At 39.2% G+C, this 16,829-nt stretch overlaps 2 protein-coding genes across 6 annotated transcripts in view; one reads left to right on the forward strand and one right to left on the reverse strand.

The window, feature by feature from the left end:
• The first annotated feature begins 399 nt into the window (after positions 1 to 399).
• LOC105382514 lies at positions 400 to 11,279 on the forward strand. Of its 4 annotated transcripts, none has more exons than XM_048626338.1 (4): positions 400 to 523; positions 7,803 to 7,987; positions 8,263 to 8,807; positions 11,134 to 11,279. In XM_048626338.1, exons 2-4 carry the CDS (start codon positions 7,803 to 7,805, stop codon positions 11,256 to 11,258), a joined length of 855 nt encoding a protein of 284 aa, XP_048482295.1. In that variant the 5' UTR covers positions 400 to 523; the 3' UTR covers positions 11,259 to 11,279. The 4 variants fall into 4 exon arrangements, with proteins under 4 accessions (XP_048482295.1, XP_048482285.1, XP_048482299.1 ...); XM_048626328.1 differs by lacking the exon at positions 400 to 523 and adding an exon at positions 6,944 to 6,998; XM_048626342.1 differs by lacking the exon at positions 400 to 523 and adding an exon at positions 7,299 to 7,317.
• A 1,270-nt stretch (positions 11,280 to 12,549) lies between these two features.
• LOC105383005 (outer mitochondrial transmembrane helix translocase) overlaps positions 12,550 to 16,829 on the reverse strand; it is a 35,972-nt gene continuing 31,692 nt past the window's right edge. For both annotated transcript variants that reach the window (XM_048623254.1, XM_048623245.1), the window contains exon 8: positions 12,550 to 15,674. In XM_048623254.1, coding sequence (XP_048479211.1) covers positions 15,501 to 15,674 — 174 coding nt within the window. In that variant the 3' untranslated portion in view covers positions 12,550 to 15,500. The remainder of the gene's footprint in view (positions 15,675 to 16,829) is intronic.

Raw genomic sequence — 16,829 nt, forward strand, 5'->3', positions numbered from 1 at the left:
TGTGATGTTTACATTTTTGTGATAAGTAATTAATGAGAGATTATTAAAAGTTTTTAATTTGAGTTAAGCACCTGTATTTTGTATGATAATTTGATAATAAAAGGGAGAAAGCGTACCAAATTGTATGATGCATTTATTTTACAACCAGATATTTACTAAAAGTAATTTTGTAGTGGTTAAAGATAAAGGGTTTCCTATCCCTGACATAGGCGATCCCCAACCGCGAGGTCAAAACGAAATAACATTTACGAAGTAATTAGTATGAAATTCAATAGGTTTTGAAATGTGTACCTACAAAATATGCTGAGTCCCGTGCCCCAGCAGTGGGGCGTGATGGGTCGTGAAGATGATGATTATTATTAATATTATTAAATAAGTACTCAGTAGCATCTTTCCTACATACTTTCGATGTTTTCTATTATATCAGCTCTATTTTCCTCGGTCAGCGCTGATTGGAGCCGCTCGTCCATGGGTCCGCGTCTTCTCCGGTTAATGGATTATTAATTTGTAGTGAAAGCGATAGGTAAGTACTGACTTAAATCGATTTTGCGGCATTAGAAAGGGCATCCAGTAAATTTAAATTATGACTATTTTGATCGCAGTGAGGTTCCGGAGATCGTTATTGTTAGACCGATTTTAATGTATTTTTTGCAAAGTTTTGTAACTACTGAAAAATTAATGATGCTTTTTCACTAAAAAAAGCTTTGTTTTAAAGTTCATACTTATACTTAATTATATACTTAGATCTAACTTTATCGTATAGATATACGTTTTTGTGATAGTATGATAGTGCCAGTGAAAGTGAGTTAAAGTGAAATTTCCCTTTAAAGTGGTCTCGGGTTTGAGCCCGGGACCATATAGCAAACACTCAGGAACATATTTTACTAAATTATATTAGTGTTTGTTATTTCTAAAATTAAATCGCTCTTTTTTTGTCGTGAACATTTGTGTTGTGAGTGAGTGTTTTTATAAAATGTGAATATTTCAAGATTATTATATATTTTTTGTCGAGTACGGTGAGTGGATTTTGTTTACTTTATAGGTTGTATACAACAGTCAAATTAAAATCAATCTGAAAATCCTGAAGCCTAGCACGTAGGACCTATCTACAGCCGTGGGTCCTGTGACACTTCTGTGCTTATTACTAAGATAAAACAAGGAAAAACAAGCATATGCAAGAATTTCATGACGTTCTTTTTTAATTGCACGTCTTGAGCTTCGTGCTAGGTACGCAGAAAATTGCACAGTGGTGTCTCTCAGGCATAGACTAAACTAAGACTACCTCCCTTCGATCATATATATGACCGAAGCTACCTCCACACTATGTCGGACAATTATTGGCTGTTTTCCTAACACGATCGAAAATACTAGAGTTATAAGTTTGAGTAAGGTAGGTAGGTACTTGTTATTATATGGTAAGGTGCAGATGGACAGACGAACACACTGTATAAGTACTAATAAGTAGGTAACTAGATATTGGTAAAATGGTAAATAGGAAGTGCAAAGATCTAGATTCCAGATCTAGATTACAAAGTATACTTGAGTATTATGTAGTCTGAGCCTATCTGAAACCTAGTTAAACATTGTGGGAGATATGGCGTTTCGACTTTCTCCGTGTTCGGCATCATAAGGGTCACAGTGACAGTTAAATAAAGTCCGTTTTTCTCTCCACCTTTAATTTGCAAGGTGCGGGTGCCTATATAAATAGAGTGAGTCGCCCGCGCGCCTCAGTTGGTTTTTGATTTTTGAAGTGAACACTTCGGCAAAATGGCTCAATGTAGCCACGGTTCTCGTCGGCTTCGCTCCGACGGGGAAAAATATAATATTGAATTTGCGGAGTCCTCGCTACCGGGAGCTGTAGCGTGATGCGGACCAGGCGGCGCGGGGCCTGCCGGCTGCTGCGCACGCAGCCATTGCTGAGGATTTCGCAACGAAGGTTTGAGTTGATAAGCCGTGAGTAAAATGCTATTATTTACTGCTTTTAAAAGCTCAGCCACTGGTCATAATGCTCCGGCGCTTGGGGTTTTTATCCCACGCAGTAGGGTCCGATTCAATAGTCGTGGTGATGATTGATCGGTTCTACTAGTGGCGCTTGAGCTAGATACTTACATTAATGACCGCTTTAAGTAAAGCATATGTTAATTTTATACGGGAAAAAATTATAAAAATATATTTTTCTACCCTCAATTTCTAATATTTTTAGAAAACAGTTGATAAAAACTTTGCTATTACAATAATGCACTTGATTATAGCTTATGTAAGGCTTTACAAACAGGAGCTTTCCAGGACCGTCATAGGATTTTTTACAGGAAGCACGTGGCTCCGAGTTTCAGTATGTTGGGACATTGTGGCATGTGCGGCGAATAATGTGATCCGCCGGTACCTACCCGCTGAGGGTAGGCAGGCCAATTCGGTGAAATTGAAGTTTCGTGTAACCTGCACCCAGCCCTGTGCTCCTGCGCTGGCCGCCGTCTCGTGGCACCTGCATCGCAGCGTACACCCGGCCCTGCGCTCCTGCCCTGGCCACCGGTTCGTGCCACCTGCATCGCAGCATACACCCGGCCCTGTGCTCCTGCGCTGGCCGCCGTCTCGTGCCACCTGCATCGCAGCGTTCACCCGGTCCTGGCCCTGGCCACCGGTTTGTGGTACCTGCATCGCTGAATAGACCCAGCCATGCACTCCTGCCCTGGCGGCTGTACACCCGGTCCTGGCCCTGGCCACCGTTTTGTGCCACCTGCATCGCAGCGTACACCCGGTCCTGGCCCTGGCCACCGGTTTGTGCTACCTGCATCGCTGCATAGACCCAGCCATGTACTCCTGCCCTGGCGGCTGTGTTGTTCCACCTGCATAGCTGCGCACACCTGGCACTCCTGTTCTGGTTGCCAGATCCAAACGCCCCCTGTCTGGGAAGAGATTTTATGCTCAGCGGAACCGCCTGCACTATTGCTAGCACGGTCATCATCATCATCAGCCATCATTATGAGTGACTTATTTAGAAGGTATCGAGTAACGTGCGCTATTCATCAGTGATTTTGGCATATGCAGACGAACGTTTACTGCCAAGGTTGGTCATGTTAGCCATACAAGGGCACACCAACGAAGCCTGAGTAACCACCTGCAGTCGCCGTAGCCGCATCGGCATGGATGACGACAAATCGGGTAACGTGCATCGCTTCTAAAAGTGTTATAGCACTTCAATTTGATGCCTCTGCTGAGGTAGGGTATTCTATTAAAGCAGCTTTTTTTCTGAACTGCCCAAAGTGACCTGTAGACTGCTCCTGGGGATAGTTGTGCAATATTTTTTTTTTTTTTTTTTTTTTTATTTTTTTTTATTTCGATGTCTCTGCTGAAGAAACTGTCTAATGCAGCTTTTGTTCTAAACTGCCTAAAGATCATTGGACTGCTCATGGGAATGGTGACGCACGGTAAGTACAGGAGCGTTACTCTATACTGATGAGAAACGAACGAACGAGAGCGAGCTTTAATACATACAAACAGATAGAGCAGCTCGCGCCGCAGTGGACTGAAAGTTCGTTTTTCGTCATATAAAGTGACCCCCCAGACACTATCTTGAGTGTCATGACACATCGGCAGATTCCAGCTTTGAGTCTTTTCTTTTCTCGGCTGTGAGCAAAGTGAATCCCACCGGCGAGTGTTCAACCTGAAAGCACTGAGCTAATTCCTGATTTCGTGAAAGTCGCTGTTGCTATACCATACCGCTTCACAAGTTACCGAATTTATTATGATCCTACTGTCGGGTGATCATGATCAGAGTGTCATCGCGGTTTCTGAGTGACACCATATAAGCTGTCTTCCTTATGTCCCAGTGGATTGTGAGTGTGTGTCCGAGCTCTTTGTAGAAAAATGCGTGAACCTCCTACGCAGCAGCTGTCTACTAGTTGTGTATTGAATAAATCGAGTAACGGTGCTCTTGCACGAGACGACTACCTTTTGGTAAAATTATAACTTCCACTATTCTGGGAACATGCATATACCTACTGTGTACTGTGTAACACATCACGTGTAGCCGTAGCCCAACTCAATTTACTGGGCTAGATAATAAACAATGGCATTCGTCATTAAATTTCTATGAATTTCGAAGGTGAAAGTACCTATTCATGCCTAAACGGCTTCTCTAATGAAAATGTATTTTTAATTCGATTCTGGCGCAAACGTTTCATAACTATTTTTCAACACTGTATCTGCTGAAACTACTTAGACTGACTGGTTAAGATGCAGACGTGCCGTTTTCACAATTCCATTTTGAGTAATCTGTTTTATGGATTTTCAGTTAGTTACGTAACTAGTTACTTACCAAGTAAAAAATTACTTGTGTCATGCTCGTACTCGTACTCGCATCTCATTTAGGAGCTCTCTGGCCTCTAGCTGAAGGCTAGAACTGGTATATATATATCTACTAAGCTAGTACAGAGTTATAACCGGGCAGCGGTGACGTGGTAGCTGCTTGATTTATTAGAGTTTGCGGAAAACTTTCTAAATAAGTAATAATTATTAGTCATAATATTAACTCTTCGCAGTTCTTTCAGAATGCAATACCAGGTCGCTGAAGTAGGTAACCTTCCTTAGCTGGACAACAACAATAAGCCTTTTTGTTTTAAAGAGTGTCACAGTTATTCGCCGTTCCACTGTCATATCGATGTCCAAGGACTTTTTCTTGGGTATAGCTAACTACCTAAGTTTACTTATAGATAGCCGCAAGCTATCTGCTGTTGGCGAACTGTCAGTTCTGATTGATAAGTCAGGCTCGAGGTGGCTCGTCCAACTGTCCATGTCCCGCCACCATGATTGTTGCTTCCACAGATTAGAGAGTCTATTTTGGCTGTCGTTGCATCAGGTCTGATCAGGTACAACTAACATCTTTACGTACCATCTTTATTTAATCGAGCTATTTTATTTTGTTTTATCTAGGTTGACTTAATGGTTTCAAAATCGAACCTACAACAATGTAAGTAGGTACCTACCTACGTACCTTTGAAGTTGCAACAAGGCGAAGCCTTAAGGTTTTGGCCGAGACCTGCCCTTAGTGTTGACGAACATACCTAAAGGTGACCTTGTTAATGTTTTTCATATGAAGTACTGAACATTTTACTTATCCTGGTGGCATGACTGATCATTTACTTACCCAGTTAAGACATGTTAGCCGGGTTTCATTTATCTACAATTATAATTGTTATTGTTGTGTTAATCAATCTTTATTAATTGATGTCATCTACCAAGGAATGCTGCCAGAGCTCATAATATTCACACATGATGATACAGAATGATAGTAGCCCACAAAATCGGTGCAAAGGCTTATAAAATAACTTTCCTTCCTAGTAGGACTGCACAGGAACTCGTTAACCGCCGAGTTAGTTAGAATACAAAATTAGACTGTGTGTTACTTGTCAATCTAGAATATGAATATTGTTACCTGCATCATGTTTTGAAAAACTGAATACTTAGTTATCCGCCAGTGTCACAGCCTTCATCTAATCTTTTCCAGTAGCTGATGAGGCTGAGATATTTAGTAAAATTATCTTCCCTTCAAGCACCACTCCTCGTTCCAAGGACTAGATGCCACGCCAGGTGTTGCAGTTGTCGTCGTACGGGGCTGACTGAGCAGGTCCTCGAGGCTCCAGGGTCGGCTGCTGCATTTCTGAGGTCAGTCCAGAATTACATACCCTAGTCAGCATGTGCTGACCTGAGCCCCAGCGGCCTGGATCGATATTCTACACTTTACAGCTTTTAAATATTGTTGCAAAGTATTTCACTGGTTCCATCCATTCGGCTAGTGTATGTTAAAAATATTGCCTTGACAATAACAAGATTTTGATCAATAATTACTTATAAGTATTGCTTTCGAAGAGGCACTGTGTGTATCCATATGTATAAATACCTACCTATATGTATAGGTACATACCTTCCATAACTTTCTGACAAGTCAGGAATAATAAGGAAGTACTTAAGTCTTATGTATACTTATACCTTTCTTTTATATCAATTACCTAGAAATCTATGCATTATAAATTTATAGATTCAAATATTTCTCTACTGATATACTCATCAGTAGCTTATGGGTCACAGTTGGTTTTCTCTCCACCATGCGATAATAAACACATCTCACAATGTTTAACTAGGTTTCAGATAGGCTCAGACTACATAATAGACGCATTTTTCCTGAAATAAAAATGACATATTATGTATCTAGCCTATCTGAAACCTAGTCATTTCTGCATGGTGATATTACAACTGAGGCGCGCGGGCGACTCACTCTATTTATATAGGCACCCGCACCTTGCAAATTAAAGGTGGAGAGAAAAACGGACTTTATTTAACTGTCACTGTGACCCTTATGATGCCGAACACGGAGAAAGTCGAAACGCCATATCTCCCACAATGTTTAACTAGGTTTCAGATAGGCTAGATACATAATATGTCATTTTTATTTCAGGAAAAATGCGTCTATTGTTAATTGTTTATCAAGACCACTTACGGTATGTATGTCACATTGTCACACACATACCTACCAATGATGTTAAAGGAAATAAGATAAAATTGTAATGATTTAATTTGTTTACTGACAGTGTTATTCATTTGTTTTTCCTTGTAGTAAATTCTATACAGATATTTGGGATGATTGTAGCTATTCTACTCGTTTATTGTCTTTTTTATTGTCTTTATAGGTAAGAAGTATAGGCAATAGGTGATATAGTGATAGGAGATGTAATCTATATTATCTATAATAAGGGTACGTAGGTACTTAGGTATATTTACCTAGAATACTAGAAAGTTAGATACCCTATTTAGGCACTTTATAACTTATTATCTTTGAGTATCAAGATACGATGCCATGACTCGGTCACCCCTTGATTGAATTCGCATATAAACTCAGGTTTTCCTCAAAATTTCATTATTATAAAATTTCCTAGACAGTTGTCTTACGAATTATAATTTTTATCTCAAAGAACTCTTTATTCTCTACTATTATTTTTTGCAAGGTAGGTAAAAGGTACAAGCTAAGTTTTAACGTAGAAGTGCCTTAGTTAGTAGGTTAATAATGAGACAAAATCAACAACTTTCTGCGAATGTTTAAAGACAAATAAAAAGCGACCCGAACTTGCAACCGTAATACGCTGTTTGTTCTGCATAAAATTTAGCTGTTCTCTTTTAGAATTCTAAAACCTCAGTCCAGCTGTCGGTATGGGGTCGACCCCACGTACATTCCTCAGTCAGAATTCATAGCCACATGGTTTTGTTGCTCAGTTTGGTTATAACAAGAATACCGCGACACAAAACATTGTAAACGCTGGATATAAGGTTAGGTCTAAATACCATAGTAAATTAAAAATTAAATCTTTTTATTTCTTCTTAATCATTTTGAATTTCGAATTGCCGAACATCCGTGCCTAGTTCAAGCAGGAAAAAAGTCGTTTGTTATTGTTATCTTGCGTCAGGTAAAGTTGATTAAACTCTGTGCTTATTGGTATTCCGTCGGGTGTGGTGTTACGACAAAACGTACTTGAGGTTTGAAGAACAAAGGAGTCAGGATATGCCCATTGTCCAACCTCCGTGAATCAGCGGCCATCGAGTCAGTGCCTCGATCCTCGAGTGTCGAACCTCATTGATAACGCCACTCGTAAAGATACTTTAGAAGACAGCAGACAAATAAATTGTCGCTCATCGGTAAAAACGGCCCGGCACAAAACGTGATCCGATTACTTCAAAGCGCGCATCTTCAGAACCCATTTCCACTAAAAGTTTTCAGCAGCGTTTTTCACCGAGTCTCCCCGCGTTGTCACCAGATGGCGTGGCTCGTGTGGTGTTCCCTAGCGGCGCTGTGTGCCCCCGTGCTGGGCCACGGCCGCGTGCTGGACCCCCCGGGCCGTGGGACCGCCTGGCGCGCCGGATTCCCCGCCAAGCCCGACTACGATGACGACGGGTTGAACTGCGGAGGGTTCTACCATCAGTGGTCGGTGAATGGCGGCAGGTCAGTGTTGATAGTTTTGTTGTTCGTGTCTCGAATGGAATAGAAGATGGAAGTGTGTTAAAAGGTTCACGCGTGCGGGATGTATACCTACCTGAGTAATGTGTGTGTTGTCTTAACTAATATTAAGGAGTTTTATTGATGAAATGCCTAATTTATAACAGTAGTTACGCAGTAACCGCAGTAAAAATGAAAAAATACAGTTTATTTTTAATTTTAGCTTAAAAATGATTTATTAGTAGCCTTATACATATAGCCCTAAAAGCTCATCATTCCAGATGCGGCGTGTGCGGCGACGCCTACGACTCCCCAACCCCTCGCGCGCACGAGCTGGGGGGCACCTACGGGCAGGGAGACATCGTGGCGAGCTACCGGCCCGGGGCTTCCCTCCGCGCCGTCGTGGACCTGACCGCCTCTCACAAGGGATACTGGGAGTTCCGCCTCTGCCCCGACCCGCTAGCCAACCAACAAGACTGCTTCGACAAATATGTATTGCAACTCGAGCAAGGAGGGACTAAATACTACCCTACAGAAGGCAGCACGAAATACGCAGTGACTTACAAACTCCCTGAAGGTCTAATCTGTGAGCATTGTGTGCTGCAGTGGAAGTACACTGCAGGCAACAACTGGGGCGTCTGCGCCAACGGCACGCAGGGGCTGGGCTGTGGGAACCAGGAGGAGTTCCGCGCGTGTTCAGATGTGTCCGTGACAGTCGCCAGGACTCATGATGTGGAGCCTCTAGAGACGGTGCCTGAGGGATACGAGGAGATCCCGTATCCGCTGTTCTTCTACTTGAGGCATGGGTTCTTCGACTTGGAGCAAGGTAAAGACTTGGACTTGGGTAATGAGGCGGTCGACTTGGATGTAGGGAATTATAATACTATTCTTGTCAGTGGAGAGTGATAGGTCTGGTGTTGACGCTGTGCTGTGCTTTTCTGCAGATGGAGAAGTTACTTACATACGAGTAATTGGATTTAAATATCAATTTTATCTTCAAAATAGTAAATAGCAGTAAAGTTGCAGTAGGTACTGATAAGAAAATATGTGCGCCTAGATAGCTAATAGCTATGATTATTAATTTTAAATACTTCGGCGAAAACTAGAAGCGCTAGTACGGAGCGCATTTAAGACGTGACGAAAGTTTTGCATTGCGCTCATTCACATCGCGCAGCCTTAAGAGCGAGCACGAAGGAGAACTTTTGTCACGTCTTAATAGCGCCCCATGCTACAGGGCCAGGATACGATAAAAATGCGAATTTGCCATAATCTATTTAAGAATTGGAAAATGCTGTGATCTAAATAGTTACCTACATTCTTACTTTTTTAAGTAAGTCAGTATATTACCTACTTTATTTGTTAATTGTAAATAAATTTTATATGATCTTGTAAATATTTATTATCCCTCACTTTTGTTTTGTGTGTTTGTTTGATTAGATAAAAAAATGTAGGGCAACGCGACTTTTACAATTAGTCAGCTGTTTTAGATAGTTATTGTATTAGTAGTAAAAGCAAAGTACGCAGGCAGGTACCTATCATTAAAAATATACAGGTAACTGCGACGAGTACATAAGCACCTAGGTAACTTCCTACTTCGCTTTGATACTTACTCATACTTAAGAGTAAGGTCCCAATGCAATGGAACCGTTCCATCTATGATCTATGGTGAGAGGGGGAAACAAGAATTAATAGAGCCCTTCCACCTGCACACGGGAAGACTTACTCCAGGCCAACCAGAATGCTATCAAAGTTGCTTCTTTTTGGTCAGGACAAATATAAAAAATCGCATTTCACTGACACGAAAAAAGAAGAAGAATAGAGGTATCGACCAACATAGGTACATTTTATTTAAGTCTTAAGTATTTTATTTTCTACGTGATTGTAACAGGTAGGTAACACAATTATACAAACTTACAATGAGTTTAGAATAAGAATGAGATTCAAATCACGCCGTTTATATCATTATTAGTTTGATCGTGATTTAGAAACACCTCCAGCAACCGGAATGAAAGTAGGTACCTACCACTATTTCTATTTACTCAATCTACATATCCAAAAGCATTGATATGCATTGTCAAACAAGATTTCTAACACTGATATACCTAAGTATTAGGTACGGTACTTACTTACCCATCAGCACCTACTTGAAACGCCCAGATAGAAGAGAATAGAGACATACACTTTTCAAGTACATATTTATCTATGAGTAGGCAAAGTATTGGGTGCAGAAAACCTGCATGTGGAGTGCGAGTTTTACACTGTTCGAGTAGTGAAGAGTAAACGCGAATTTGTATGGTTCGGGAGAGTCGCCATCTAGCGGCGGTATACGTATAATACTGCACTAGCTTCGTGCCATGCAAATTCGCGTCGATTTTCACTGCTTTATTGGTTTAGTTAGAGAAATCTATACTAGGTCCTCTGAACCTGCCTTGTAAATCAATTTTATCGAGGCACACTTAAAAATGGAAACGGCTCTTATAAAATTCTATGAACCGATTCGATTCGATTTATGTAGAGCCTCCCCTGGCCCTTCATGCTTCGAAGGAAGAACGAACGAGAAGTGGAATGCCATCGACACGTTTAATGCAACTACATAGAGTCGTGGTTAACTCATAGACTTCGTTTTCCCTAGATCCTAGGCTTCGGAACGCTGAGCTAACCACGACTCTATCGAATCAATCGTACCGATTTATCCCTCTTTCGTTCGTTCGTTAATCCCGCTCCATACTCTCTACGAGAGGTTTTGTCTCGGGTCTCGAACTCTCGACAAAACTATAAGTACCTTCCTACTCTATTAAAACCACTGTAAAGACATGCTGAATAGGGCCCTTACATTGTCGTATTCGCTACGTGTCGTGTAGTTTTGTCAAGAATTTGGGGGGTCACTCTATATGAATAAATACTAAATTACGGAGCGCTGTTGCGCAAGCCACGACTCTTATCTCTTTTGATTGCACGGTAGCTCTCGTTAGAATAACGTTAATCGTTCGTTTTTCCTCAGTATAGAGTAACCCTCCTGGAGCGTGCTTTAGATTTTAGTGTAGGTAAGTACCTACATAGGCAGACAAAAATCTAAAGCGCGGTAACGGCGGTGGTGGACAAACGCCCGTACACCTATAATATTTTAACTAACATAGCCGCATGTCCGCCAGGTCTCCGCGACATGCTACACCGGCCGGCGCGCCGCCAGGCTCGGCCCAAGAAGCACCGGCGGCCTCGGAAGAAACACCGGAAGAAACATACCAAGCGGAAGTTTAAAAAAGTAAGGCTCTTTTGATGCACATGTGTAAAAAAGTTGATCAGACCCCTTACCATGAATTTTCGTCGTGAACGTGTAGTAGAATTCATCGAGTAATTTGTATGAAAATATGAACAGCGCCCCTGGCGGTCGGTAGCAAAACTAAAATTTTCCTACAAAATTCATCGAGTAATTTTACTACACGTTCACGATGAAAATTTACGCTAAGGGGTCTGATGTAAGTACAGAGTGTTACAAAAGTGGGTTTTTTGCGAAAGTTCAGAAGTCGTACACACATCAAAAGTTGATTAGAATAACCCCCTGAGTCACCCCCTTTCGGTTAACTTTCGGAAAAACTGGTATCTTTGGACTACTGTACCCGTATCACGAAAATTCGAGCTAACGAATAGAATCGAATGCGAGTGCGACTATTGTCAACTTGACAGCACTTTCGAACACTTTTTACGTTTCGAATGAGTTTCGAAAAGAATGACCACAGAGTACATAATATTATTCTGACAATGACCTATGGAATGATAGCTGTCAAACTTTCGCAAATCTATACACCGCCATTTTGTTGTTGACAGGTTGACAGCACTTTCGAATAGACTATCGAATAGAATGTGCTGCGTTTTTTCCGGATCGCTCTACTGGAGACGATTGATGCCCTGGACAAGTTACTATTTAGATCCTAATAGTAGTAGATGTATTTAGGTACTTCACAATTTTATTTGTTTTTGTACCTACCTACATAAGTTTAAAATCTGCTGTAGGTTTAAAACTTAAGAGAATTATGCGCTTCACAGGAGATATGCAAAATCATCATCATCAGTCTATAGCAGCCCACTGCTGGACGTAGGCCTCTCCCAAAGCAAGCCACTGGATACGATCTATAGCTCTCCCATAGACTAATATTAGTCTATGGCTTTCCTAAAAATGCTAAATACTCAAGGCTTTCTTTTTATTACAGAAACTGCGATGGAACTGATGGAGTGGAAATCATCTTAGCTTTAATCTACATCAACCTATGTATGTAAATAAAATTAAAACAACCATTATGGCAACACATTGAGTTATTTATTTAATTTTTAGTAACAACAAGGCAGAGTATGACACAAGATGAAACAAAACTAAATTTAGCCCAGCATTTGCACAATAGGTACTTTACAAAGTAAAAACAACGCATTCATAATGCGTATAAAACAAATTACATATATACAAAAGGAGGTGTCCTCCAGTTAAAATATAACATACAAATAAAAATGGTAAGTATCTAATAAATTAGGGGAATTGACTTGATAATTAGATAGAGTCAGGCAAAGCTAACTTTACTGGGATCCATAAATTCACGAACAAGAAAAAAATAGCTTTTTTGGTGTTGTCACTTGTTTCCGTTGTCAAATTAGCGAATTCTGACTCTATGTTTGTGCAATCATCACTAGTTACAGTTAAAGTGTTTCAATTTAAATCACTGGTGAATTTCTGTAATCTGAACTCGCAGAAATAAATGAACAGATACTTTTAGGCCTAACACAATAAAAAACGGAGAAAGCATTAATATGTACGAACTAACTATAAGCTAATTTTGCATGCACAGCCTCGCAACTATCCCTGTCAATAAAACTAAACTTTTTGAAGGTTCTACTTATAAGAGACTACTGAAATATAGGTCAGAAATAAAAATACAATTATATAAAGATTTCCTTGCTAGAACTCATAATAATCATCAGCCAATATAATCGTAACATAAGTGCCCTGCTGGACATAGGCCCCTAAAATATAATAAAACATAACAGAATGTTGTCACAGTTTAGGTCATTAGTCATATTTCTAATCTAGACACAGCAAAAGTTTATAAAAGACGTATAAATAAAAAATGCACACATTTACAAAATGGGCTCTACGTAATACATTTTTTTTGTCTGTCAAATAAATACAACCTACAGCGGCCGCTACACGGGTTCGTTATCGACGTCGATAAACTAGTTTAATGCGCGTTCCACCAATCACAGCGCTGCATTTATGGCGAATCGCGATATAGTGTCGTTTATCTACGTCGATAACGAACCCGTGTAGCAGCAGCAGGAAAGTTAGAACTGCTGAGTTTACACATAGTACAGGTTTTTACAATTTGCATGAAACTGAACTCGTCAATGTAATTGCAATCTTATTGTCTTATTACTTTAGAATATTAATTTGTTTAAACGCAACAGACACACATATTTAGCCTGCCCAATAATAAATTATTATCAGTGTTTCAGCGTTGCTTTACTTAGCCTTAGCATTTACGTAGTATATTGCAATTTTCTTATAAATATTTATTTCGTTAAACGTTCGTTCCTTATAAACGTTTTCGTTTATAAAAGATCTAAAAGCCCATGTGTACGACCATTCCACTCATAAAGCTCGCTAAGACCAAGTAAAACACCGCTAAGTATGTGTATATTATTTGTTAAATTAAGTTTACAACTAATAGCACGAGTTTGGGCCAGCCAAAGCCTGAAAGAACCAACGATTGCCAAAATATACAAAATATGACGGCCCTTTGTCTGATTAATTATTAATTTACCAATTTTGTACACCACATTTTGTTTTTGTTATAGAAACCCTATTAAATACATACCGATCTGCATAATACACGACTAATTTTATTGTATTGGCATAAAGGTAAACGTCCATCTTTTGGCATCGTACGCAACGGACGCATCGCATTCAGTATTATTTGAATAGAAATACACAAAAGTGCGTCCACTTCATTGGCATTGCCGACGCCGTTTCTCCATACTTTTATGACAATCCGTTTGGTGCGATACGTATGAAACCGATAGGTGGACGCTTACCTTATATATCCCTTTCTTACAATTCGTATGTATATTGATATTTTGCCACAGATTTATACTCCCAATACTTACGTAGCGTAAAGCAGCAATGCTTTTCATTATCGTAACTAGAAGAATTATTTTACCGAAGCTATTTACAATAGTGATGTGAAATAGAACGCACATAGATTTTTAAATAGTTACTTGAACATATGTTTAATTTCTAAATTAATTTTCTGTAGTACCCGAGTTTTTATGATTTATTTATGGCTCCAATAAAATAGGATTTTTTCTTGTTACAGCACTAAAATGACAATACCATAAGATAATATTGGATTTCTGCTAAATTTTATATCAAAATAATTTAAATATCAATAAATTTCAGATAATTTAGATTCTAAACATACTTTGATTAGATTTAACAGTGGTAAATAATGTGAAACATCTTAATATTATAGGTACGGTGTTTTGCACGATAACTTTAATATTTAAATCTCTATAGAACATCCTCTTTTAGATATAGAATAGATAAAAGATTTATTTAAAAGCTTTTAAAACTAATCTAAAGCATTATCTTTGATAATTCACAGAAACTTTGGTGGAAACTACTTTTAAATGTAAAGCAAGATCTATTTTATGAAATAACACAACTAAATTATTCGGACAATTGAAATTAGCTGCAATTCAGTTATGCGGTAGGTACTTCACAATTTACTTACTTACCTCCACGACTTCTATTAACAACCGTTTATTTATTATGTTTCTTAAACCCTCATAAAATCTATATTTCATTGCAGACTAATCGACCCCACTACATATCATCACTCTACTAACATGCTTCGGCAAACCAGTACAAAAAGTTTATTCAATAAACCTACTTATTCATCGCTCTTCCATTCACACAAAACACCATGATTTAAAACACCTTCAATTTGGTTCCCCAACTCTTAAAATTATTATCGAAACATTATTAAACTCCATAGATAAGATAGAGTGTCGCCATTTTCCAATTCTAAGCAATCGCATCGAATCTATCCTAACAATCCTATTCTATAACATTAAAATGCAGCCAAATTTCACCCGGTCAATAAACCACTCATACCCGATGTTCATAATTAGCAGTAGGCCTAGGCTTCGCTAAAGACATACAGTGAAGATAGAAAACACTTATATAATATTATCCTTTTTTTATCACTGGCATCAATAATATGACGTAATCCGTACCCGATTCTGTTTTGCGGCAACACATCTCCAATTTATAGGTAAGTATAACCGTTTTAAACTTTGTGCTGAAATAACCATGAGCGTACAACAGGATTTTTTACCAATACCTATTGAGAATTTCTATCACTTCAAATTCAAATATTACAACACCAGAACCAGCCAACCTAGACCCACCGCTTCACAAACACGGGCACAAAACAAAACAAATCAACTAAACAACCGTCCAATCCAAACCTCTCTAGTCAAGCTCTATCCGTAGATTCGGTGCCAGCATTCCGCAAGCGATCTTGGACTCCTTGAGTTTAGTCAGTGAAAGTCGGAGGTCCTCCATAGTGATCGGTCTGACGGCATCCACGAATTCTTCGTCGGAATCAGCTGTGGTATTCAGAGAGGAACTCTTGGCTGATGTGCCCTGGAGGAGAAAATATTGGTTAGGGGAATGTGAATTTAGTTTTGCACATTTTACATCTGTACTGTATCTACGCTTAGTTACGTAGAGGGTTGCACATTTTACATCTGTGCTTTTAGTAGAGTAAAGGTTTGATAGTTTTCAGAAAATATTGAAAGTTTATGCACATGCTCATATTATTATAATAATAATAATTAAGCTTATATGTATTGTATACCAACTAGTTTTAAGTCTTTTTTTGAAAAGATGGCTCAGGAGTTTCTTGCCTCCGTTCTTCTCCTTAGACAGAAAGAGCCCCCCCTTATCCGAACGGAGAGTAATTTGTAAAAATTGACGTTCATCAGAAAATTTTATATTTGTACGATGAATAAAAAATTTTGACTTTGACTTTGACTTTATGTTTTACTACTACTACTTACATAGTAAGTGGCGCCTCTAGCGGAAAACACCGTCAAACTTTTGGCAGTGAAACATTTTTCGTTTACGGAAATTTTCTTTTTACTGCTACTTTTTATCCCAGAATCTCTACGGGAAAACCTTTCAAGGCGACTCGAAGCTCTTTGAAAATCCTAGTATTCTCTATACTTTCTACTCTGGAAGTCGCTTCTTAGGAAAGTCGTAATATCATTTAACTTTTTAATTTAATGTTAATAGCTTATGGTAGGAGTAAAAGCTTTTTTATTTAATTTACACTCAAGAGCAATGAAAAAGTTCCACTTACAAAATGCGACTACAAACGGCCTAAATTTAAACATTTTAAATTAAAACTTAAACACAATTTTTACCTTTTGTGTTGGTAGGTAATATATGTATAATAGGCTTTGTTAAATTTCAATGTCCTTCAATACTGGAGTCAGCGTCATTAGGCTAACCCTTTCCGTTTAGGAGTAATTTGGTGCTATATTCACTGGAACTTTTTCATTGCTCGTGAGTGTATATTCTTCTTTAGCCCTGTAGCACGGGGCTCCAAAGACGTGACAAGAGTTCTCCGTCGCGCTCGCTCTTGAGGCTGCTTGGTGTGAGAGAGCGCGATGCAAAACTTTTGTCATATCTTAAATTCTCCACGTGCTTGTCCTTCTATAGTCGTCGAAATATAATAGGCCCGTTTGGACAGCTATTTAAACAAATTTGCTATTTACTCTTGATTTACTGGATGAA

The sequence above is a fragment of the Plutella xylostella genome, chromosome 3, assembly GCF_932276165.1.
Source record: "Plutella xylostella chromosome 3, ilPluXylo3.1, whole genome shotgun sequence".
Classification (NCBI taxonomy): Eukaryota; Metazoa; Arthropoda; class Insecta; order Lepidoptera; family Plutellidae; genus Plutella; species Plutella xylostella.